The 26721-nt window shown below is 42.3% G+C and overlaps 1 protein-coding gene across 1 annotated transcript; it reads left to right on the forward strand.

Annotated features, from left to right (window-relative positions):
• The first annotated feature begins 7512 nt into the window (after nt 1–7512).
• On the forward strand, nt 7513–26016 carry LOC123775072 (uncharacterized). The gene is made up of 13 exons (XM_045769900.2): nt 7513–7760; nt 9746–10363; nt 12362–12571; nt 13287–13399; nt 15447–15629; nt 16173–16670; nt 17209–17818; nt 19659–19762; nt 22468–22576; nt 22734–22957; nt 24075–24242; nt 24978–25207; nt 25502–26016. Exons 1-13 carry the CDS (start codon nt 7682–7684, stop codon nt 25524–25526), a joined length of 3171 nt encoding a protein of 1056 aa, XP_045625856.2. The 5' UTR covers nt 7513–7681; the 3' UTR covers nt 25527–26016.
• The last annotated feature ends 705 nt before the right edge of the window (nt 26017–26721 follow it).

Below are 26721 nucleotides of genomic sequence, written 5' to 3' on the forward strand. Positions count from 1 at the left end.
GCATGAATGATAAGACATTGGTGATCAGATGGATGTTATCACATATGTGTTCCTGTTGCAAGGTTTCAATGGCGGTTCTCGAATCTGTATGGATGATAACATGTTGTCGGTGTTCAGCAAGAGCATGTTCCAAAGCCTTTTGAATGGCTAGCATCTCAGTCTGTAAAGTCGAACACCCATTTGAGAGCCTCCAACTATATACAGAGTTTCCTGCTTTAACTGCAGCTCCGGTTTCTTGTCCCTGCTGGTCTACTGACCCATCCGTGAAGTAAGTGAAGCTGTCGGATGCCATGTTTGCTTCTATATGCATCTGTGCAATGTGACGTAGCAGATGAGGACTTGTCTGGTTCTTCTTTCCGTCAAGAGCCATAATCTGAAAGTCTGAAAGTCTGCTGGCAGAGATTCCCAAGGGCCTTGTATAACAAAGTCTGCATGTATGTCGTCGACACCCCTCTCAGTGACTGTGTTTACCATATCGAATGTATCGATGGCGTTTATCGCACAATGGGTCCACCTGTTGCCATTGGAGGCTCTTCTGTCCAGAGTTAGTGCTCCAGTGATCATATCTTTAAGTGAACTGATTCTAGGTCTAGTCAATATCTTGGTCAGCATGCACGCAGCAATCCCCTTTACCCTTATTTCAATCGACGTAAGCTTTGTCTCTAGTCTTAGGTTCAGGATTTTAGTCCATCTGGGAGCACCTGTTATGACTCGCAATGCATCATTTTGAAGAACCTCAACGTTTGCCCACTGACCAGGAGAAAGAGTGAGTAAGGCAGGTGCTGCATAATCAACCAAGGAACGAACGGCGTGTATGTAAAACATTCTCAACACTCTGTGTCCCGCTCCTAGACGGGGCCCTGTGATTGCTCTCATTATATTTATTCGTGACTTTGCTCTCTCCTTTAGATATTGAATTTGCTTATTGAATGTCAGTTTAAAATCAATCCACACTCCGAGATATCGATATTGTGCACTATCAACTGGCTGGTCAATAGTAGCCATAAGATACAGCTTACGCCATCTGTTGACATCAAATTACACTTATAACAAATTACCCTACAAAATACAACTAACGCCATCTGTTTTTTTTCCAACGCACTATAAATAGCCAAACAGCAACCCATAAGGTGGGTTGTTGTGCTCGGGTAGGAAGTTTCCAAGCTCCGCCCACAAGATGTATGGGGTGCATAATAAATGGCATATCATTGGTAGAAACTCTTTGTTGACATTCACACAACAGCCAATCACAGGAAGGGATCAGCTATAGTTGCCATCCACTTAGTAAATCATCTTAGTTCAGCCCACCAGTCATGCTTATGAAATTCTGCTTTAACTTTAATTTACCCAAAAAAGTGAAGTGTTAATTATTTAAAGTGTTAATTAAATATTGCAGGATATAACAGATATTATATAAAAATGAGCTGGCTACCTAACTTGTGACGTTATTATTGGGGGTTGCCTTGACACAAATAATGATACACTGCTCTGCCATCTTATTCGAGTAAATTATTCAGTTAGATGGAGATTTCTGTCAGGTGCAAAACAGAAATTGTTGTTCTTATTCACAACAACCTTGTTGTTGTGCACAAGAACCTATTTCTTAGTTAAAATTTTATTCATAAAAGAGTGTTGGTATTCCCCGCAACAGCCAATCACAGGAAGGTATTTCTGGAAGCTCCGCCTCCTTATGGACTCAGTACATCGCTCTAGCTCATGGCTCTCTGTTTCATCTCTTGTATATACAAACTATGACTTTTTTAGATTACTGTTATAATTAATAATATGAGATATACAAGTTTTTACACAAAATGGCTAAATTCTGCCATTAAATGGGCTTTGTCTGGTATACATACAAACATACACCAATTTATTACCATTCATCCATTATTAATTTAAAATGTAATGTATACTGTCTAGTTTTTTCCTCTCGCCATTACTTGGTGTAATATTTATAAGTTGTCTATTTATTATCGATCTATCTATTATCTTGTATTTATATTTACAAGTTTCTGTGCTTTGAAGAAAACTCTGCATTGAATTGGGACTAATTTAGTAAATAATATTATTTAGTATTAATTAATATTTACAATTATTATTAATTACAATTATTTATAGCTTAGTTACTTTCATGTAACTCGCAATTGTACATTCTTAACTTTAATAGCCCAAATTAGCACATCTTGCTTTTAAATTAGCCCAAAAAGTAGCAAGTAGCGAAATTAAAAATTTGGGAGCGCGGGGCTCTCAAAAGTAGCCCAATTCGCTATTTGTAGCCCAAACTGGCAACACTGTTGCCGGATCGTTTTTTCCATTTGTTTCAGGGTTTTGAAACAGCGAAATTCAAACATCGTTATAATCAATTATCTATTTGCTACTACTCATTATTTCCCTTTTTATCACGTAAATAAAAAGCAATTAACGTCAATTTTAGTCTGAGCACTTTCCTAACCTCGACAAGATTACATAACCCGAATGTAATCTCGTATGCAAATGCTAAGGTGAAGGGGATTTTTAGAATAAATTTGTTTTGTTTGGAAGTCAATTAAAACTTCAAATATGTGCAATCACATTCAATTGCGTTTAGAAATAACACTCAAGCATAATATTTCAACTGTCAATCGCAGTTTTGAAAGTGTATATCAATTTAGGCAAAATATGACATATCTTCGTTTGGCATATTTTTGACCGTATGTCAAAAGAAATATAACTTATGGTCATGTTTCCCGATATAAAAAGACGTAATTTAAAACAGCACATCTGTGCAATCACCCTCAATTACGCTCGAAAATAACAATCAAGAATAATATTTCCAATATTCATAGTATTTTTCAAACTAGGTCAATTTGGGCAAAAATGCAAAATATATGTGCATAATAAATTAACTAAACTAACTAACTCTATTATGGTCAGTTTTCTTAATAAAATGACTCAGTTTGAAACCTCAAAACGTGTGCAATCACCTGCAATTATGGTAAAAAATAGCACTCAAGCATAATAATTTAAATAACCATCGTAGTTTTCTTCAATATGCGCAAAATATGACAAATCTACGTTTTCACTTATGGTCTTATTTCCCGTATAAATAGACATATTTTTAAAACTTAAAATATGTGCAATCACTCTCAAAATTAACAGTCAAGAATAATATTTCCAATATGCTTCAATTTTTTCAAACTGAAGGTCAATTTGAGCAAAATATTTCCGTTTTTTCTTGGACATATTATTTACCACATTTTGTGCGTCTTATCTTGAGGTTATTTTGAGATGATTTCGGGGCTTAGCGTCCCCGCGGCCCGGTCCTCGACTAGGCCTCCTTTTTTTGTTACACATCCTCCAGGAAGCAGCTAACTCACTTATTTACTGCTAGGTGAACAGGTACATTAGGGTGAAAGAAACTCTACCCATTTATTTCCGCCTCCGCCGGGGATAGAACCCGGAATCTTAGGACTACGAATCCCGAGCGATGTCCACTCAGCCGTCAGACCCCAGGCCAGGCGTCGGGTGAATCAAAACACCATAGGCGATATAACTTTTTATTATTTTTAAATATTAATAATAAAATATTTGCAACTGCGAGTTGCAGGCTATGGTGGGCATGTGCAGGAGTACATGTTATGTGACCTTAATAACTATACTTGTAGTAGTAGTAGTAGGCATGTGACCTTAATAACTATACTTGTAGTAGTAGTAGTAGTAGGCATCCATCAGTCTCAGATAACTATGGAGTTGCGCTCTGGAGTGACCTCTCCAGGGTAGAGTAGGTTGATACGGAGAAGCTGTTACCCAAGCAGCAGAGGTCCTCCCCCTCTCCATAGCGCCGAAAGTCTCCAATGGAAAGACAAACGCCCATACGATTGGTTCCATCGCCGTGGAACCAATCTATAATATACATACTTGTATACCTATTCTATGTAAGTAGTGGCACATGCACCCCGAACATCGTAGTACGTAACTAAAGTATACAAGGCTAGAGAATTCATCCCTGAATTATAAATGGTGAACTTAACAGTAATAACGAAGGATGCATGTGGCCTATACTCGTAAACAATTAACATTATTAATTACCAATAATGACCCACTTACATATGTTTCTAACATTACATTACATGTTTTAATGATGAGACGAGCTATATGCATACAGAAACATTGAAAGAGTATGTATGATGAGAGTGTATACATGCGTACAAATATTCCTATTAATAGTTAATTCCATATCCACCAACAAAAAAAATCGAAATCTGCCAACATAAATTTCCAAATCTGCAAACAGGAAAATTCAAATCTGCAATAAAATCGAATTCCGCAAACAAAAAATACAAATTCTGCCAACAAAAAAATCTCAAATAGCGAACAACAAAATTCAATATTCTATCTTCAAACAAAAAATCCAAATCCACCAACAAAAAATTCAAAATCCTTCAAATAAATTCCAAATCCGCTAACAAAAAAAATCGAAATCCGCCAACTAAAAAAATCCAATTCCGCCAACATAAAAAATCGAAATCCGCTAACAAAAAAATTTCAAATCCACCCAAAAAAATTAATCCAAATCCACCAACATAAAAATTCGAAATCTGCCCCCCAAAAAAATCCTAAACTGCTAAAAAAGATAAAAATCCAAATCCGCCAACAAAAATATTATAATTCTGCCAATAAAAAAAATCCAAATCCGCCAATAAAAAGATTGTATTTCTGCCAGTAAAAAAAAGGATATCAAAAGGATAGATATAAAAAAATATCATCTTTCAGAATCAGAGAATGAGAAAGACCTGAATGTATATATATATAAATTTAAACAGCGTTTGACGAACACAAATAATAAAACGTCTGTAGCGTATGGTAAACTGTCATATGTTGTCTGTCCACACTGGACAGGCTCAGGGAGAGTCTTGACAGGTCTGTCTGTTCACTGGACACGGTCAAGGGAAGAGTAGGGCTTGGCAAGTCTGTCTGTCCCCACAGGATAGAAGGCAGTAAATATCAACAGAAAAACTGCGTCGTTCCTGGATATAAAAAGATGTGACTAACAAGGAATTAATGCACTAACACACACACACACGTACTAATCAATTTACAAATAGCAGTTGGGAGACACGCTAGGCTCCGCCACCACACAAGGGGAGTCCGTTGCGCAAGCTTCCACGCGAACACATTCCTTATACTACGCAAGATGCGCTGAAAAATGTATACTCATTGAGTTACCAGAAACAGCCGTGACAATACAAACCATTGATCATAGCTCTGTTGCCCCAATGATCGGTGCGTTGCCTCAATGGTTACATGCTCTGTATCTTTAAGAAGGGGGGGGGGCAATGCTATATCCCGGTGTGCTGTCTCCTTCACACGCCACGCCGACTAGCCCCAATTGTCACTAAGGATGGCGTGTGTACATATACACTGGTTCCGAACTCTCGCCACCACTTGCAAGATGATATATTGACGTTTTTGTGAATTTCAGTTTGTACACACACACACACTCTGTGTGTGTGTGTTAGTGTTAGGGCGCTCTAACGCCCTAATACTGTGTTAGGGCGCTGGTGGCTGAGTGGAGGGCTCTGGTGGCTGAGTGGACAGTACGCTGGATCTGTAGTCCTGTGGACCTGGGTCGATTCCCGGAGTCGGCGGAACCAGATGGGCAGAGTTTCTTTCACTCTGAAAGAATACTATTTCTGCGAGTTGCAGGCTATGGTGTGCATGTGCAGGGATACATGTTAAGTGACCTTAATTACTATACTTGTAGTAGTAGTAGTAGTAGGCATCCATCGGTCCCATTTACTGCTGTTACCTAGCAGTAAATAGGTACCTGGGAGTTAGACAGCTGTTACGGGCTGCTTCCTGGGTGTGTGTGGGGAGGGTCAACCTCAGCAAGCACAACTAAGTGAAATACACACACACACTAAAGAAACTGTTCATGACTTTTGTGAGACCAAAACTGGAATATGTAGCAGTTGTATGGTCCCCAAATCGCAAGAAGCAGATTAAGAAACTGGAAGAGGTGCAACAGCATGCTACAAAATGGTTTCTGGAATTGAAAAACAAGAGTTACGAGCAGAAACTACAGACATTAAACGTGCCAAAACTAGAAAATAGAAGAAAAAGAGGTGATATGATCACCACATTCAAAATTCTAACAGGAATTGACCAAATTGACAAGGAGGAATTCATGAAACCAGTAACATCATGAACAAGAGAACACGGTTTCAAGCTAATAAAAAAACAGAGGTGCCGAAAAAAAAATTAGATGTTTTATGCAAACAGCGTGGTAGACGGTTGACGGCTGATATATGAGGTGAAGTGAAAAAAAATAGATTTTCTAAGATCAAGTTCATGTTGCGTCTATTATCAAAATTTCCATTGAGTAGAGTTGCACAGTCATTCTCTAAGACTTTTTATTCAGACGAATCAAGAAAGTACAATCCATTACTAATATTCACTTTACTTGTTTTAGTAAATCTGTATTAAAACAGATTCAATAATATTACTATTTAAAATGCTCTTGCAATTTATGATTAAAAAAAAAGAATCTTCTTATAAATGAATGAACAAAGCAGGAGACATTTGGCCAGTTCTAAAGAGAAAATAGAAGTACGCTTTCAGAATATATTGACATGGAAGAGGTCATCCGTGGCTAGGCTTCCTGGACTGATATTTTAAGTCATGTGAATGCAAGTCTTCATATTCAAGGCCCAGTAGTCACTATCATGGATACTGCTGAAAAACAACCGTCTTCTTTGGCCAAGTTGCTTCTTAGGACGAGGAGATTGAAGGTGGACTAGCAAATGAACTTTATATAGTGACTAGAGGAAGTGCTTCTGTCTGGAATCGAGAGTAACATTGACGGCTTGTGAGTTTCTGATCTATTGACACGGGTCTATATATATAGACACCACATAATTATATTTTTTATTTTAAGGTTCCTTCTTCTCAGATGATCTTAAAATACGAACGTGAATGGGAAGTCCTTTCTTTGCTGAGCTAGACAACATCAGTAATGCAGCTATGTCCAAGGATGATCTCTTTGTGTTGAGGAAAAAGTAAATCATGTGAAATGAATTTATCGAGAAAAGTCTTGGAGAGTTATTTGCTACATGGTAATCATTGTCCAGCGAAGCGAGCGTGGCCCCAGATTCTACAGGAATAAATAATTGAACGACAGGAGATATGACTGAACCAACCAGTAGGCCTACTGCAATGTTCCTATCTTCGTATCTGGATTGGTAAAACGGGAGAGGTTTCTGAACTTATACAATATTATCACGCGGGCTCTGATCGAGCAACTTATCACATAATGACAAGTTATGTCAGTACTATGTCGTTAGAGGATAATATGTATACTATTTATGTATAACATAATCACACGAAGGCAAAAAACATCACTGAAGAATAGTGATAAATATAGATTATAGATAATATCAGTAGAAAAGTTTACTGAAAAAGTAGCATACGTGATTTAATAAAGCCTAAACAAACAAAATCATGAAAAGGCACAGCAATTCATGTATGGATGCCGGTCTAACAAAAGAATACTCTTATTACGTTAGGTAAAGATGGTATAGACAACCATCTAATCAATCTAATGGTTTACAGTGTCGTTGAGTGTGCGTAGATGGGGCTAGTCGCCCCCTCGGCCGTCAGCAGGGCAGGTGGTCACGGAAGTTTCGAGCGCCATTGAGGAAGGATGTGTCCTCTCTTACTGCTGCTGCTGCTGCTGATGGTCGCTGCCTCGTCTGTCCTCGCTCAGGATACAGTGGTTACTGGTGAGTCTTGCGTCCCTTTTCCTTTTTATGTAGGGGTGACCTGGGTGTGTATGGGGGTGACCGGGCTGTATATGGGGTTGACCTGGCTGTATATGAGGGTGATCTGGCTGTATATGGGAGTGACCTGGTTGTATATGGGAGTGACCTGGATGTATATGGGGGTGACCTGGTTGTATATGGGAGTTACCTGAATGTATATAGTGGTTTAGCATAACATTGGCAGCTCTAGTAGGCTAGCATAGCTCTGGTATCTCAACATAATTCTGGTAGGCTTGCATTGGATTTTGCCCATACCTGGGGATTTTGAATTTTTAAGTTCGCCATTATTTTTCTATCCAGATAGAAAAAAAATCCTCAGGAATAAAGGGAACTTTGACAAACCGACGAGTTGCTGTCCTTGTAGAGGCCACTAAAGATATGGTGGCCCTCAGGTAAACTCAGGTATGTCGTAGTCGAAAAATGTTTTTGGCTTTAGGTATTAACATGATGTCAGTTAGCTGAACTGAGTTTCGTCAACTTGACGTCCGCTTGCATGTTTGTTGTTATTTTAAAATTCAGCTAGTAGGAACGAAAAGTTCCAAGTAGCACGGCCTATGGTGAGCCCGTAGTAGACTTACCTGGCAAAGGAGCGGGGCTGTCGTCCTCCGTCCGCTTGCAATTTGATGGCCAATATCTGTGGGTTTAGGAGACGTGAAGTGTGCCTTGGTTGTTGGGGAGTGTCACTGGAAGCACCTAGATCTAAGGACTTGTTGAATTGCAGGACTCGGATTGGTATTCAAACATATTCTGCAACACCTGGATTGTTTCTGTTGACATGTGGCGCTGACTGTACTTGTCCCAGACAAGCGTATCACATTAACTAGTGGAGAATTACTCTGTACAATCAATAGTATCTAGCAACAATCAGAATCAAGTAAATCAAGATTTGGTATTCCGATAACTATTCCGACAATTCAAAATGATCTTCTTACACAATAGACTGCAACATTCGGACTCCGTCATAACCAGGTCTATTACAACCGAACAGAGATTTGCTGCGATGTAATACAGCTCACTACCCCCTCCCGGGAAACTAGTTCTGATATGTCCATGCTCAGAGTTTTTTGGATTTGATGTCCAAAGGGTTTGGAAAGGATGGGGGAACACTACAGTGGTCTACTACTCAAGTTTTGCCACGCCACAACCTTGATTATTTCCCCCGAAAGTGCCACAATGCCTGTCCAGAGAATTTGTAAGTAGGCGCCATCTTTCATTTTCGGGAATTATACGGACAAAATTTATTAGAAATTTACATATGTGGCAAAACATAAAATTATCTACTGCAACCCATCGATAAATATTTAGACTCCATGTTTTGTATGGTATGGATATTTGCATGAATCTCCTAGATAAAATGACGAATCAGAAATCATGCATTACAGCTTCCTAACACTACACTCTTACATCACAATAAGGTCGCATCTGAGACAATAGAGCAGGTCGATAGAATCGAACCTGCGTCCCTGGTCACCCCTGATAAGCGCTATGTACGTCTGGGGTGATGCATGACAATGGTTCGATTCCACTGCCCTACAAATATTTTCTTCCTGGCACTGTTTAGTTAGATGGGTGACCTCGTTAAAGAGTCGTCTGTCTTCCTTAGTGTAAACTGATTTACATAACCTTATGTTTAAGACAAAATGTTTTGCTTCATTTACTTTAACCGTAGCCTAATGCTCTTCACATTAGCCTAACGCACTTCAACTTTAAGTGTGAGTAATTAATTTCAAAAGAAGGCACCGAGCCGGGGAGGCTATGTAGCACCATAACTTTAACTGTAGCTTAATGCATTTCAACTTTAATCGTGGCCTGACGCACTTCATTTCTAAACGTAGCCTAATGCACATGAACTTTGTCCTTATTTATTCTAAACTTAACCTAATGCACTGTAATGTTAGACTAAAATATTTAAACCTTTATTTTAGTCTATTCCTTTACTTCATCAGGGACAACGGATGCTGGCTCTGAGACCAAGCCACCCCCTGTGGTCTCTGGAACCAAGTCACCCCCTGTGGTGTCTGGAACCAAGCCACCCCCTGTGGTCTCTGGAACCAAGCCACCCCCTGTGGTGTCTGGAACCAAGCCACCCCCTGTGGTCTCTGGAACCAAGCCACCCCCTGTGGTCTCTGGAACCAAGCCACCCCCTGTGGTGTCTGGAACCAAGCCACCCCCTGTGGTCTCTGGAACCAAGCCACCCCCTGTGGTCTCTGGAACCAAGCCACCCCCTGTGGTCTCTGGAACCAACCCTCACCCCGTAGGTCCTGAAACGAAGCCACCCCCTGTGGTCTCTGGAACCAAGCCACCCCCTGTGGTCTCTGGAACCAACCCTCACCCCGTAGGTCCTGAAACGAAGCCACCCCCCGTGGGCCCGGGGCAGATGCGGGTGCTGTACCTACAGAAATCAGGCACCCCTTCGGAACACAGCTTTGCCTGGTTGGTGACGCCCTTCCCCACCCTCAACACATTCAGCATCTGCTACTGGATCAGACTCAACCGGTTCAGGGCTGAGTCTACGCTGATATCCTATGCAGTTGCTGACGATAAGGACAACGAAATAAGAATTGGTCAGTACATAAAAGCTTATGTGTGGGAATAATGTGTATAATACGAACTAGAGGGGGTACACGGGTTTCTCGGGCGACGGGGGCCACATGCTCACTTGACGCTCTCTTCATCACTGCAATCATTTTTTACAACCTAGGCACTGCCGGGTTCCCCATCTACAACCATAATCATCACTTCCTTCCCTCTCCTTCACCACCTTTCCTACTTTTCTCCTCTTTGTCTATCTCTCATCAACATCGATATCTTTCATCACTTTCCAGACCCTGCAACATCTTCACTACCCTTCACCTTCTGTACCCCCTTCACCACCTTCCCTACCCTTCACCCCTTTCTTCACTATTTTCCATATCCTTCAACACCTTTCCAACCCTTCACCTTCTTCCCAACCCTTCTCCACGGACCAAGGGTTACAGAGCCAATCGGAACAAAGCTGAAGCAATGTGCCAGACCTTTGTATTTGATGGATTTATGCGTTTCTCCGAAAGAAACAGCACCACCTCCTTCGATTGCAGTGTATTGAAGGTAGGTACTGGCCAATGTGGATGCGCATGTGTAGTCCAACACTACTAGCTTGCCATCCTTCCTGGGAAGTATGGTGACCCCGTCTGGATACTTCCGAATGTCATTGGGTCTGTATAGGTGGGGTTCTCTTTGTGCCGGGTAGCGGGCCGTTGCGAGGCTCCTCTTTGTGAAGATAAAATGCTGGTAATGCTAAGTCTGTTGTCTTGCGTATTCCTATTTCCTCAAGTCTGATTGGAAGTGTTGCTTGGCTCCACTGACTGTCATCTACGTCTAGATTGAGTGCCTTCCTGAATAGACTTCAGAAACTCGTCATATTGACTTAGTAGTGGGCTGCGAAAAGAGGTTGCGCACAGCCACTGCGCACAGCCACCATGATGCGCCTTGTACCTTCTCACTTTGTGAGAAGGTACAGGGCATCATGGTAGTCCAAGTTCCCTATTCCCTCTTCCATCCTCTTTAGGCCATTGAATTTTTCCTAGAAGATTGCGGCAATGATTAATATTCTACATTGGAAGAAAATGTAGAATAGAATAGAACCAATGAAGAGCAGAGGTGCCATAGGCACAATCAGAGAACACTGTATAAACATCAGAGGTCCGCGGTTGTTCAACGTCCTCCCAGCAAGCATAAGAAATATTGCCGGAACAACCGTGGACATTTTCAAGAGGAAACTAGATTTATTCCTCCAAGGAGTGCCGGACCAACCGGGCTGTGGTGGGTATGTGGGCCTGCGGGCCGCTCCAAGCAACAGCCTGGTGGACCAAACTCTCACAAGTCGAGCCTGGCCTCGGGCCGGGCTTGGGGAGTAGACGAACTCCCAGAACCCCATCAACCAGGTATCAACCAGGTAATGGCGTTATAGGCCAAAGGTGCTTCATGTAGTGTGCTGTCAGTGGGTTCAGTGACTGAGGTTTCCGGTAAAACTAATTTAAATGCAAAGAAAATCAAATAGGAAATACTTGAGTCTTTTTCATGTCTATTTGACACACTCGGAAGTACTGACAATAGTCACAGAAAGATAATATCTAAACCTAATTATGATAAACACAGCCGAGTTGAAGGAGCCAGGATTCATTAAGCACTAGAGTGTCTACTTGTGCATCTTTCTTCAATCATAGCAACTTTGTTTATACGTAGTAAAAGAGCTTGGAAACGTTGTAAGGTCATCCCGGACCCAACGTTGTTATTGTTATAGACAACCTCGTAGCGCTGCGGAGCTCATAAACTGCTTAATAAGTGTAAACAAAGCCGCCATGATTGCGGAAAGATGTACAGGTTTCGAAAATGGTTGTTTAATCCTGGCACTACCTGGAATCAGGTCACATCACCTCTATTAGACAATTTGTCTCTAAGGTGAATAGTTGTCCATTAATATTCCTACTGAAATCTACAAATAAATTAAAAATATATATAAAGCTGATATATATTATATATCAGCTTTCTCTTGATAACGCCTAACCTCTCTTTCTCTGCAGACCACCGGATGACATCGTACATGGTAGCGGTTCACAGCCAGTGGGCGGAGACCAACCTGTCGACGCCCTTCCGTCACTGGAGCCACTTCTGCTTCACGTACCTCCTTCAGACAGCAGAGTGGCACATCTACATGAACGGTCAGCTGGAGGGCCAGGGCCACCTGCCCATCGCGTCTGGACCCCTACTAGGCGGCGGGGTTTATGTTCTAGGTGAGTGACTACATGAAACCTGCTGCACACCTATTGCAAAGGTACAATGTCATCCAATTGTTTCGTAAAATTATTTTTTTTTCTGCCCAAAACATATAGGGAAACAGGTTCGACGACAGTTATAGAAGAGTTGAATAGACTGCTTGAGGGCCTCTTTGATGCAAGTACCTTGATTTAAAAATAGAACAGATGAAAGTAATGAAAACAATTAGGTGTAAATAGGACCTGCCTTGTAAATAGGACGTTTTGTTAGGCCTAGAGAGATTGTTTTAGTTTACGTTTTGTTAGGCCTAAAGTTTGTTTTAGCTTCAGCTTTTGTTAGGCTGTTGCAATAGTTTTATCATAAGATGAAGACTTACACGTATATGGATTATCTAATACTGTTTTTCACCTTCAGTTCCGACTGTAGTTGATGGGAGGTGTGTGTGTGTGTGTGTAATTAATAGCTATTTTTGTATTTCTCAACCACTTATGAAACTTATACACATTTCTTCAAGCATGGCAGCCTTGTTTACATTTATTAATTTATGAACTCCGAAGCGGTACGAAGTTGTTTATAACAATAATAACCTCGGGTTGTGAAGTTTGCAAGCTCGTAAACTGTTTAATAAATGTAAACAAAGCCGCAATAATTGAGGAATGATGTACACATTTCGTAAGTGGTTGATGACTGCTGGACCTACTTTTATCATGACGTGTGTGTGTGTGTGTACAGGTCAGGAGCAGGACAAATTGGGTGGTGGATTCGACCGTGACCAGACCTTCAGCGGGGAAATCACAGCACTCAACGTGTGGTTCACAGTACTTAACGCATCCACCATCAGGAAGGTACTGTACCTGTGGTTCACAGTACTCTACACATCCACCATCATAAAGGTACTGTACCTGTGGTTCACAGTACTAGACACGTCCACCATCAGGAAGGTACTGTACCTGTGGTTCACAGTACTAGACACATCCACCGTGACTACAGACTAATCCGCCATGATCGGGGTACGAGGAACAGATGTCGCGAGTGGACACGTAAGTGCTGCTCCCTTGCTCCTAAATACAGTCGAAGCTTGGTCCTCATCAGCGACGGCTCCCACGATAGGACACTCGTTTACTCTCAGGCGTTATGCTCTCTGACCCCTGGTTATAATCGCAGCCCGTCCTCTCGAATAATAAACTGCATTTTGACGTTGCTGTTGTTGTACATTCAGCTACTCTGAACAAAAAGATCCAAGCAGCAAAGGCTATGGTGAGCCCGTCGTCGTACTTATCTGGCACAGGAGATGTGCGGTGCTTTTTGACGTAAAATCTCCTTAAGGACAAAAAGTAATGCTCTAAATTTCATAGCGGCTCGCAAAATTGACGTGATGTCCCGTTTTCTATGCGTGGATTCATGGTTTGGTTAGATAATTTAGTACATCAGTTCAGTGACATTGGGAACGCTCGAGAGGATGGGCTGATAAACCGTCGCTTCTCGTTTGCTTACAGGACTAAGTCATAAACCAGGGACGCCCTAATTTCCCATTCAGAAACAAGGGCTCATCATAGCTGGCTTCTGTCTCGAACTTCCAATGAGTTGGGCTCGTTCCGAGACTGACTTCTGATTATCTACTCTCTGTCTATGGTTAGGTTAGGTTAAGGTTACTTAAGGTTAAGGTTTGGTTAAGTTTCATTACGTTTGGTTATGTTAATACTGTATTATTGATGATAATGTTAAATATGGAATTCGAAAACTATTTTTGTTTGCCCGAGAATTCCGTTTACAGAAAAACAATTCTTCAAAGAAAATGTTGTCAGCAGACACTTTTTATATTTTAAACCAATGCTTCATGATATAATAACGTTATAACTTTAGAATAATCTAGACTTACGACAAAGGTTCACTTACCAGTTTACATGTAGACTATTACTGGAACCATAATATGCTTTCAGATCATCACAAATATCTAGATAACTGTCCGGGTGGTTTCAAGGGGGTATAGTTTCTCATGGTAATGGATTTGCTGCGAGGACGAGCTCGACCTGAGAAACGTATAATAATAATAATAATAATAATAATAATAATAATAATAATAATAATAATAATAATAATAATAATAATAATAATAATTTTATTTAGGAAAAGTACATACATAGATGCAAAGTTACAAACATACTGTTGGATTTATAGATAGAGCTAGTACATGCAATACCTAAAGCCACTATTACACATAGCGTTTCCACGGGAGGCATCTCCCGTCACGCAGGGTGCAGCTAGTCGTACCTCCACAGATCTCCAGTATCAGCTCTTGATACTGGTAATGGCTCAAAAGAGCCACCACTTACGGGCTATTCATGCCCGTGCCACCTTTTGGGTGGCTTAATCTTCATCAATCAATCATAGCGTTTCGGGCACAGTGTGGAGGAAAAACACTTAGACTAAAACTTAATAGTAACTGGAGGAGTAGCTCGAGTATAGTATAAATTGCTGGAGCTCGAGCTCCAGGTATGCAGCCATCTACGTCATCGCTGCTCTATAAACGAGCCTAAGCTAGTTTACCCTAACCTAACCCAGCCCAGCGTATCCTAACCTAACCCAGCCCAGCGTATCCTAACCTAATTTAACGAAAATAAAAGATACAATGTTGTATTTTATATATAAAGGTGGAGAGACCTTTGACAAGTCGCCGGCTTCCTGTCCTCATTGAGGTCACTAGTGTTAATGACCCTCAGGTAAATTCAGGTAAATATAGTGTGAACGAGGTGTGACGTCCCGGCACAGTTTTTAGACTACTAGAAAATAAGTGAAATAAGAGCTGGATCCGTCCCTAACACTGTATTAGCTAGTAGAGACATAAGCAAGTGACTTCAAAACATGCGCAATAACCCTTGCACTTGGAAACAGCTGGCAGGGTGTGAGAGCGAGGAGGAGGGCGACGCCCTGGGCTGGTCGAGGACGGTGTGGAACATCTCTGGGGAGGCGCAGTGGCAGGTGAAGGAGATGCACCAGGTGTGTCACCAGACCACTGGACGCATCAACTTCTTCGCTGACAGGTTCACCCTCGACGACTCCAAGCACTTCTGTAAGGTGAGTCTACCTCACCAGTGTTAGTCCGCTTCAGGGTGAGTTCATTTCCCTAAGGTGAGACCACTTCACGAACTTGAGTCCTCCTCACCAGGGTGTTTCCGGCTGGCATGGATCACGTAGGCCTTCTGTAGTGTTCCTGCCTGGCATGGGCCAGTAGCCTACTGCAATAATACTTTCTTATGTTGTTAAGTAAGCTGGGAAATATATGTAAGCTGATTGTGGAGATGAGAAACCTGCCTTCCGATTACTACTGAACATTTACTGAGAGACGCCTGGAGTACGGGAAGTGTAATTAATATATAAAATAACAACTTAATATATATTATGAATACAATACCAAATATGGTTACAGATATGTATCACAAGATACGAAGTAACATCAAAGAAGCAAACTCTCTGGACAGTTTCAAGCATTAGTTGCACAAATGTCTGTGTGGACGTTTTTTGGATTAAATAGGATCTGCCTCGAAGAAGCCATTTAGCCTTTTGCAATGTATTTTATTTGTATGTTGGTAAAGGTAGCACAAGTGTCGTGTGTTGCAGGTGGTGGGCGGGAGAGTAGCGGTGCCTGTGTCGGAGGATGAGAACTCCTGGCTCTATCGCACGTCCCAGGACGACGGCAATTATTGCTCCAGTGGCTTAGGCTCCTCCTACCTGTGGATGGGTGCCTCCGACCAAGTGATTGAGGGCACATGGCAGTACTTGGGCACAAACCTGTCCGTGCCCTGGCAAGGGCCCTGGAGGGGAGGAAAGCCCAACGGTGGACTCGTGGAGAACTGTCTTGTTATGCTGGCGGCACCTTTCGCTGGTCAGTGGTCCGACATAGCCTGTGTTGACTCCTACCAGTTCTGTGTGGCCTGTGAGTTCACACACCCGTCCATGCTCTACCTGAAGGGCCCCGCCCTGTGCACCGCTTCGCCTTTTAACCAGGAGTACGTCATAGGCAGCAGACAAGGAAGTCGTACCTCCCTGGAAGGATATTTCGACTCTGACATCTTCTGGGACCTTGAAAACTCGACCTGGATTATCAAGTCTCTCAAGGTCAGTATATCCAGCTTCATTTTATAAAATTACTGACAAGTTTGATAAAATCAGCTTTTATTAATTTATTCTGAGTATCTATTTACTGCTAGGACAAAAGAGGCATCAGATGGAAAGAAACATGCCCAGACGTCTCTATTGGGCCACCGGGGAACCTTACCCTGGTCGCTCAGTATTATAACCACTCAGCCAGCATTTGCCTGTCAGTGATGGACAGTCATGAAACCTACATGCTTCCACATGAGTCCCATGACCATCCGTCACCCACCATCACTTGGCGTGTATTGGACACTGACATTTCCATTAAATCCTAGAACATGCTAAGATCACACTGAGTATCCAGCGTGTGTGGAAGCATGTGGGTTCCAGGACCATCCATCACTTATAGAAATCGTTGGCTGAGTAGCTATAGTACTGAGCTGCTAGGGGTATGGTTCTTTGGCGGCTCATGTTCGAATCCTGGAGGGGGGTCATAGAGTTTACAATTTTATACATGTACAGGTATATGTATATTTATTATTGAGCATGGGTATTGCAGATTCCTGGGGCGGTGGCGCGCTGGAAGCCGGAGGGGAAAGACTTGTACCCGTTGGGGACCAAGACGTGGGTGATGGGAGGCAAGGTGTGCGACCTGCAGGTGGGTGAAGAAGTAAACCTCACCCTCTCGGTGTGTGGTGGGGGAGAGTTTACCTGTTCTGACGGCACCTGCATCAATCTCACTCAACGCTGCGACCTGCGCATCAACTGCCCTGACCAGAGTGATGAGGCTTCGTGCTCGGCCGTATCTCTTCCCGATACATACCGCAACACTATTCCACCACCTCCCACAAAAGAAGGTCAGCCCCTAGACATATACTTCTTCATCGACATAATTTCCTTCCTCTCAATTGCCACGGAAGATCTTACCTTCACAACGACCATGTCTCTGCACCTGCGATGGCAGGACGTGCGCCTCACCTACCACAACCTGCACGACGAGCACACCCTCAACTTGCTCTCCAAGGACGCCGTGGAGAAGATCTGGACTCCGACAGTATCCTTCAGCAACGCCCACGGCAACGTCTTCACCAACCTGGAGCGGGGATCCCGTGTTGAGTGTGTCCGCCAGAAGCCATCCAGGCCTTCCCCGCCTCAGTACACACACGAGAGTGAGTCCTATCACTCACAGAGAACGTTCTGTCAAAAATCTTTCCTGCTCGTTCGGGTGTTCAGGTTATGGGCTCTCATTGCTTTATCTACTGTGTCAAACAATCTGTCTCTGTCAATTTTGTTGGTTCTTGAGCGACACGAAGTTCAGTTTATTTTGTCTATCCTTGTATTTAGTGCCTCTTGTCCTGGACTAGTTTTTTAGATTTTGTCATTAAATTGGTCAGGCGAAGAGTTCCATATTGGTACTGTCCTCAGTTATTTGTTATATGTACATGTGTATACTACGACATTTTTAATGGCTCTTTGTTCAGGTCCTTAAAGCATTCCTTTCACTTTCCAACTTTGCAAATGACGTTGATGATACCAAGTTTATGTATATAGCAGGAGGTTAGTGTGGGGTGTACAAGCAGGCTGTTTCTGTGGCAAAATCCTAGAGATGCCTTCATCTCAGATGGTATATTGGGGCTGGCTGTATCCATGAACGTTATTACCTTGCACTTCGTGGAATTGAATTTAAGCAACCACTTGTCAAACTACTTTTGAAGTCTGGTCAATTTCTTGCCGTCGTCTTCCTATCTTCCTCACCGCATTTGCGTTGTCTGTGAACATAGAAAAGAAGCCGATTTCTTCTGGCAAATCCTTTAAACATCACAGCAATTTAATAGGTGCAAGCTCTAACTGCTGTACTCACCTAGTTGGGCTTACGAGGGTTGAACTTTGGCTCTTTGGTCCCGCCTCTCAACCGTCAATCAACTGGTGTACAGATTCCTGAGCCTATTGGGCTCTATCATATCTACATTTGAAACTGTATATGTAGTCTGCCTCCACCACATCACTGCCTAGCTGACCCCACACCACTGCCGTGACTCCACTGGTGTTTTTCTCGCTACTAAGATTTTTCTCTCGTTTAGGGGGTGATGTCTCTGTCATCCCTACCCTGTTTCTCCAGTATGTTTACTTGTCTCCTGTGAGACGGCGTCAGTGGCCTTCTGGTAGCCAGGGAATATGCAGATCACCCGCTCTTTCTCGCCCAACCTAACATCTCTGATGTTATCAATGAGTTGCATTAATGCACGAGGCACCATCTGCATCTCAATGATGTAGAACCTGTAGTTAAAGCCATCCTGGGAGTTATTCCTGGTTGATTGGTTGATTCCATTGTGTATGTTGGCACAAAGTTGTCTGTGTCACAGCCACCAGGCAGCTGTCTGTGTCGCAGGCACCAGGCAGCTGTCTGTGTCACAGCCAGCAGGCAGCTGTTCTGCCTCTAGGAGGGACTCGCTGTAATAATAATAATGTTAGTTTCAAAAATCTGTTTACTTTTCATACCTGGCTATAAATCACGCCTGTTATAATGAACAGGTGTGATATATAATGGTGTGTGATATATAATGACCATTGTGATGCCTTGTGATACCACTTGGCTGTATTATGCATTAGTTATAGCGATCAAGAAGTCACTACATTGTGATACCTCTTGTTGTAATGAATACATCTGGCATGTTATAATGAACATTTGATCACCCAATTGTGACGCATGTTATAATGAACACCTGATCCTCCCCATAGTGATATAATGAATATATGACCCCCCATAGTGATATAATGAACATTGACCCCATAATGATGTTTTAAACATTGGCCCCCATAATGATATAATGAACATTATACCCCAATGAACACCTGACACCCCATAGTTTCCACATGTTATAATGAACATTTACTCCCCTATAGTGATATGTTAGAAAGAACACAGGCCCCCCATCATTTCACATGTTCATTGAACATTGAAACATTAAACATTGGTCACCATAACTCTGACATGTGTGTGTGTTACAGCCAACATCTTCTCTGGCCTGGAGAACAGCATGGAGATGAGTCAGTCCTACACCGCTCAGTACAGCTGTGACTTCGACCTCATCATGTTCCCCTTCGACGCTCAGGTGAGGTCCCGCTCACACATAGGGTTGACGCACCGGTCAAACGTATCCGGATAATGAAGGCGAGACCCCGGTCCGGTAACCAGTATCCGGATAACAACGGATAGGGTTTGGGAGGAGGGATGGCTTGGGAGAGTGGGGGAGGGAGAATGGAGGGCTTGGGGGGCTGGGGAAGAAGGGAGGTCTTGGGGAGTGTGGGGATGGGGGGCAAGGTGGGCACTTAGTGGGGGGGCTGGGAGGGGATGGGGCAGGTAGGATTTCTGTTGGGTGGAAGGTGGGGGTGATGCTCCACTCACCAGGGCTGCTGAAATGCTTGTGGAGGGGTCCCACACTCCCCTTCTGGGATTGTAGGGTTTAGGGCTGTGGTTCCCTGATTCTTTTCTCTCACATTGCGCTCCTGCCCCTATTCTCTCCTCCCTTGTCATATATCTTTGCAGGAATACCGTTTTGAACTTCGGTACATTTAATAGCCTGTTCTTCATTGTTAAAAGGTCCTCTTTTGTGCACTCGTTCGTAAATACCACCTTTATCAGTCGGTCTCTGTCTGTGTTACACTGGCCAACCCTGAAAACATTTTCTATATTTTGCTTCGCTCTCTCCATCTGTATCCCTTTCAAGATCACCTTAACTGTGGCTTTATCCTTATCTCTCCAGTCCCCGTGACTAGGCCATACTTGTTCCTTAATACCTGTTACGATTACTGCTCTTTTCCTCTCTATGATCCGGCTAGTACATCTTGCTGTTTCCCGAGAAGTGGCTACTTTCATGGCAACTTCTATTACTGCAACCATAGCTTCAGGGTTCCTTCTAATTATATCTGCAGATGAGGGTTGTACTGTAGATATCCCTTCCACAGATACATTCCCGGCTTCCTGAGGGATGGTTCGTAACTGGTGGTGTGTAGGATTCTCTTTTAGGCTTTGTATCTCCTCCTTTGATACTCATATATATATATATATATATATATATATATATATATATATATATATATATATATATATATATATATATATATATATATATATATATATATATATATATATATATATATATATATATATATATGTCGTACCTAGTAGCCAGAACGCACTTCTCAGCCTAATATGCAAGGCCCGATTTGCCTAATAAGCCAAGTTTTCATGAATTAATTGTTTTTCGTCTACCTAACCTACCTAACCTAACCTAACCTAACTTTTTCGGCTACCTAACCTAACCTAACCTATAAAGATAGGTTAGGTTAGGTTAGGTAGGGTTGGTTAGGTTTGGTCACATATCTACGTTAATTTTAACTGCAATAAAAAAAAATTGACCTCATACATAATGAAATGGGTAGCTTTATCATTTCATAAGAAAAAAATTAGAGAAAATATATTAATTCAGGAAAACTTGGCTTATTAGGCAAATCGGGCCTTGCATAGTAAGCCAAAAAGTGCGTTCTGGCTACTAGGTACGACATATATATATATATATATATATATATATATATATATATATATATATGTCGTACCTAATAGCCAGAACGCACTTCTCAGCCTACTATTCAAGGCCCGATTTGCCTAATAAGCCAAGTTTTCATGAATTAATGTTTTTTCGTCTACCTAACCTACCTAACCTAACCTAACCTAGCTTTTTTTGGCTACCTAACCTAACCTTACCTATAAATATAGGTTAGGTTAGGTTAGGTAGGGTTGGTTAGGTTCGGTCATATATCTACGTTAATTTTAACTCCAATAAAAAAAAATTGACCTCATACATAGAGAAAAGGGCTGCTTTATCATTTCATAAGAAAAAAATTATAGTAAATATATTAATTCAGGAAAACTTGGCTTATTAGGCAAATCGGGCCTTGAATAGTAGGCTGAGAAGTGAGTTCTGGCTACTAGGTACGACATATATATATATATATATATATATATATATATATATATATATATATATGTCGTACCTAGTAGCCAGAACTCACTTCTCAGCCTACTATGCAAGGCCCGATTTGCCTAATAAGCTAAGTTTTCATGAATTAATTGTTTTTCGACTATCTAACCTACCTAACCTAACCTAACCTAACTTTTCCGGCTACCTAACCCAACCTAACCTATAAAGATAGGTTAGGTTAGGTTAGGTAGGGTTGGTTAGGTTCGGTCATATATCTACGTTAATTTTAACTCCAATAAAAAAAAATTGACCTCATACATAATGAAATGGGTAGCTTTATCATTTCATAAGAAAAAAATTAGAGAAAATATATTAATTCAGGAAAACTTGGCTTATTAGGCAAATCGGGCCTTGAATAGTAGGCCGAGAAGTGCGTTCTGGCTACTAGGTACGACATATATATATATATATATATATATATATATATATATATATATATATATATATATATATATATATATAATATGTGTGTATTTACTATTTGTATCTGCAGATCAAGCTATTAGCTCTTCGACTCCGCCTTTCTAACCAATGTATTTTCTTCTATTATATCTACTACATATATTTCTCACTAAGACTCACACACATCCCTAGGAAGCAACTCGTAGCAGTTATCTAACTCCCAGGTACATATTTACTACTAGATGAGCAGGGGCATCACGGTGAAAGAAACTATGCCCATTTGTTTCCGCTTCCACCGGGGATCGAACCCGGGCCCTTAGGACTACGACCCCAGAGCGCTTGTATGTGTGTGTGTAATCCTGGTGTCTCCACAGGTGTGCTCGCTACAGTTCACTCTGGTGTCAGCAGCCTCCTCCTACATGGTCCTCAAGCCCTCCTCTGCCAACTACTCTGGCCCAAAGAACCTTATTGAGTACACAATAGGTTGGTACCTCACTCAGGAAATGTGTTCCTATACACTGTTTCCATTCTTAACTGAACACTCGGTTTATACTGTTGTATACCAGTTTTAAATTTAGGTGTAAACTGTTTATATGCCGAGTTTTCCACCCAGTTCACAGCCTGAGTTGCTTTGTGGCAGGTCGAGTAACGATACAGAGGACGCAGGAGGTCCAGTTCTCGAGTGTGAAGGTTGAGGTGAGGTTCTTCAGGCGCTATAACTTCTACCTGCTGACCCTCTACATCCCCACAGCCCTCCTCATCGTCATCGCCTACGCCTCCTTCTTCTTCAATCCGGACGACTTCAACTCTCGCATCACTGTGGCTCTTACAGCTCTGCTCGTCCTGGCTTCCTTGTTCACACAGGTAAACTACTCCACTTCTCTTATGTTCATGCAGGAAAGTCATTGAGAGCGGGGGTCGGGGTGGAGGGAAGGAATGGAACATAGACATGTTCATGTTGGGTCATCAGAGCCCCGGGCTGTCTTTGCTTCACTGGCTTTTCCAACAAATCAAGTTAAAAATCAACTCGCACAACCAGGCTATGAGACAAGGGGGAACTGCCTGCCCTCCAGGGGTGGTGTGAACAGCCAAGCAAACACCTTCACCAATCACATACTGGATCTCCAACACAATTACATTTCTCACTGGCAAAGTGTGACCAAGCCTTCTGACCAGCCATAGTTAAAAGCAAGGTCTGGCGAAGATATAAAAAGACATGCTCACAACAAGAACATATGATTATGGGCTCACCATAGCCCGTGCTACTTGGAACTTGTTCTGAGTAGCTGAATCTATAACAACAACAACAACAAGAACATATACAGCCCCGCTCCTGTGCCAGGTAAGTCCACTACGGGCTCACTATAGCCCGTGCTACGTTGGAACTTTTTGTTCTAAGTAGCTGAATCTAAAACAACAAGAACATAATTTTTGCTTACAAAAACATTCACAAACGAGCTTTCAGTCGCATGAAAGAAGTTCAAAAGTGAGATATCTCCTGATTTGAATGAAAAATAGCAAAACTTGCAGTCAGGAACAGGCTGGCCTACTGGTAGACGATTTCACTACCTAGATGCAGGTCTCTGATCTAGAACACCAGTCTCCACACCTTGATCACTGTGACAAAGTTATCAGCCGTGACTGCTAAAAAAAAAAAAAAAGACACACACCTTTTTAAATCACTCAACTTAGGTAAGACAACAAGGCGGCAACCACGACACAAGTCGCTCAGCCTTCAACAGCCTCACTTCAAGAGCTCTCATTCATTCCTAGACTGACTCGCATGTGGAAAACGTTCTCTAAACATGTAGATATGCATAAAATCAAGTCAATCGACCATATTAAGGTTCTGGCATACTGATATCTCCAACTCCATCCTGTACCTAACATGATTGTAACTTAACATTAAATAACGTTTTTCTACGGGGGTCAGGCGAGCTGATAGTGGTATAGGATAACAGGTCATGCGCTCCTATCACAGATGTCCAACTCCCTGCCCAAGACGTCTTACTTCAAGTTGGTGGACGTGTGGCTCTTCTTCGCCATCGTCATCATCTTCGTGGTGGTGATCCTCCAGACGCTCATAGATTTCTTCGCTGACAAGGACATCTTCTCCTGTTTCTCACCTAAGAGCTCGACCTTGATTCAGGTGAGTGTGTGACAGGTCGGACGGGATTATTATATCAGGGCCTTGGGCTAGGTCCTGGAACCACTAAGGGCCTTGGGCTAGGTCCTGGAACTACTAAGGGCCTTGGGCTAGGTCCTGGAACTACTAAGGGCCTTGGGCTAGGTCCTGGAACCACTAAGGGCCTTGGGCTAGGTCCTGGAACTACTAAGGGCCTTGGGCTAGGTCCTGGAATCACTAAGGGCCTTGGGCTAGGTCCTGGAACCAATAAGGGCCTTGGGCTAGGTCCTGGAACCACTAAGGGCCTTGGGCTAGGTCCTGGAACCACTAAGGGCCTTGGGCTAGGTCCCGGAACCACTAAGGGCCTTGGGCTAGGTCCTGGAACCACTAAGGGCCTTGGGCTAGGTCCTGGAACCACTAAGGGCCTTGGGCTAGGTCCCGGAACCACTAAGGGCCTTGGGCTAGGTCCTGGAACCAATAATTGAGGATTCAATCCCCTTTCTCGTCCTACCATGGTCAAACATTAGCAACTAGAAATTTTCTGCTAATTTTATCGAACTTGCTATCATTTTCTTTGTAGATTTACGAGAACAAATTGCTTTTAAATTTTTATAACAACTCAATTTTTGTTTACACCGTGGAATAAACAAAACGCTTTCCAAAGCCAATAGAACTTAAAAGTTTGAGAAACAGCCCCCTTCACGTGAAGACTTTTACTAAACCAAATGATCTTCGTTATGTCATTAACTCTTGGTACAGGTGCTGGAGAAGAAACCAAAACGAAACCAAAATGATGAACGGAAATCAAGAGATCTGTCTATGGGATCCAGCTTCCCAAAGGTGTCTGGAGGCGGCTTCCCACAGGTGCCTGGAGGTGGCTTCCCAAGGGTGCCAGGACTAGCAAATTTGGCCATGCTCAAGTTTAGCCGGATTCTTATACCCATCGTCTTTGTCCTCTTCAATATTATCTACTGGGCCTCTGCCTTCAAGTGCGTTATGTTTTCCATTTTGTTTACCATTATTTGGGTTAAATCTGAGGTTATGTATTTTTATTGAGCTATGTATTCATGGAAATTTAAGCACTCCATCTATAAACTAGGACAGTTTTGAGTGGCTCATTGTTTACATTAATAAGAATGGAATGTGGCTGATATATTATTGGACCTCATCAAAAAAGAGCTATTGTCATATTTTGAGGGACAAAGTGAATCTGTTATGACACGAGGTTCAGTAGGATAGAGCAATTTTCTCTAAATGAACCCTTGTATTTGCCCTCTTCTTAGCTACGTCATGAATTTGAACATGTAGATGGTGTCCCAACATACCACAAGAAGTCACGGCCCCTGAACATGTATATGGCGCCTCAACACACCACAAGAAGTCACGGCCCCTGAGCCTCTGAGCATGTAGATGGCGTCCCAACACTCCACAAGAAGTCACGGCCCCTGAACATGTAGATGGCGCCTCAACACACCACAAGAAGTCACGGCCCCTAAACATGTAGATGGCGTCCCAACACACCACAAGAAGTCACGGCCCCTGAACATGTAGCCATGGAAAACCACTACCAGCTATTCGTCAGGAATTTAATTACATCTAGGCTGTATTTCCCTTCTCACTGAACCTAAATGTTTCAAAACAAAAATCAATAGTCAAAGCGATGAACTTTTCAAATTCATGTGATATTTGTTTAGAACTGTTATTTATATTTCATTACTTTATATGTGTATATTATTAATTTGGATGAAATAAAATACAAGTTTCCCATATAAAAATAATTATAAAAGACAAAATCAGTGCTCATGATGTTTTCTGCCTCTCAAGATGCTTATTACTTCCTTGGCTAACTTATTCTCTGGGATGTTCTCCATCCCACAATAGCAACAAACTGAGTATGACACCATTTTGAAGGCCATGCTAAGAAAAAATCCCTAACCTTCCTCTGAATTGATGACTCGGTGAAAACAAGCAACTCTTGCAGTCAGATTTGGTAGCCTCGATGTCTGCACAGTTTTCCAGATTGCATCACCAGCCTTCCTTTTCTGAATCTAATGATATTGCTACAGAAATCTTACCAGAACACCTTGGTGATACGGCAGATACAAGATACCACCTTCACTGAAAGCACCAATCAGTAGGATGCTCTTGCCGCCCAACACCCAGACCTGACTCGACAGACACAAACAGTGCAGCTGGGACAAAGGGGCAAGGACATCTCGCTGCTGCACCTGGAAGAACAATGACCAGATTTCCATCACATATTGCAGAGGCATGGAGTGCCTCTGCAATATGTGATCCCTTCTCCCTTCCCTTCCTAAGCAGAGCATCTGGCACCAACAAGAATGACCGAAGGGTCCTAGAACAGCATACATGGATGACTATTGCAGGGACAAACGATATCCCAAGGACAAATACACATAGACCTTACAATGCCCACTTGATCGGATATTTAAAAAGGCAGAACTAACCAGATTGGTTTAAGTGGTCACACTGGTCTTTGTTT

The sequence above is a fragment of the Procambarus clarkii genome, chromosome 92 (genome assembly GCF_040958095.1).
Source record: "Procambarus clarkii isolate CNS0578487 chromosome 92, FALCON_Pclarkii_2.0, whole genome shotgun sequence".
Taxonomy (NCBI): domain Eukaryota; kingdom Metazoa; phylum Arthropoda; class Malacostraca; order Decapoda; family Cambaridae; genus Procambarus; species Procambarus clarkii.

Coding starts and splice junctions, on each gene's coding strand:
- LOC123775072 (XM_045769900.2), top strand. CDS start 7,682: ATGTGTCCTCTCTTACTGCTGCTGCTGCTGCTGATGGTCGCTGCCTCG. Junction 15,630..16,172: donor ACTCCAAGCACTTCTGTAAG/GTGAGTCTACCT, acceptor CGTGTGTTGCAG/GTGGTGGGCGGGAGAGTAGC. Junction 22,958..24,074: donor TGGCTTCCTTGTTCACACAG/GTAAACTACTCC, acceptor CTCCTATCACAG/ATGTCCAACTCCCTGCCCAA.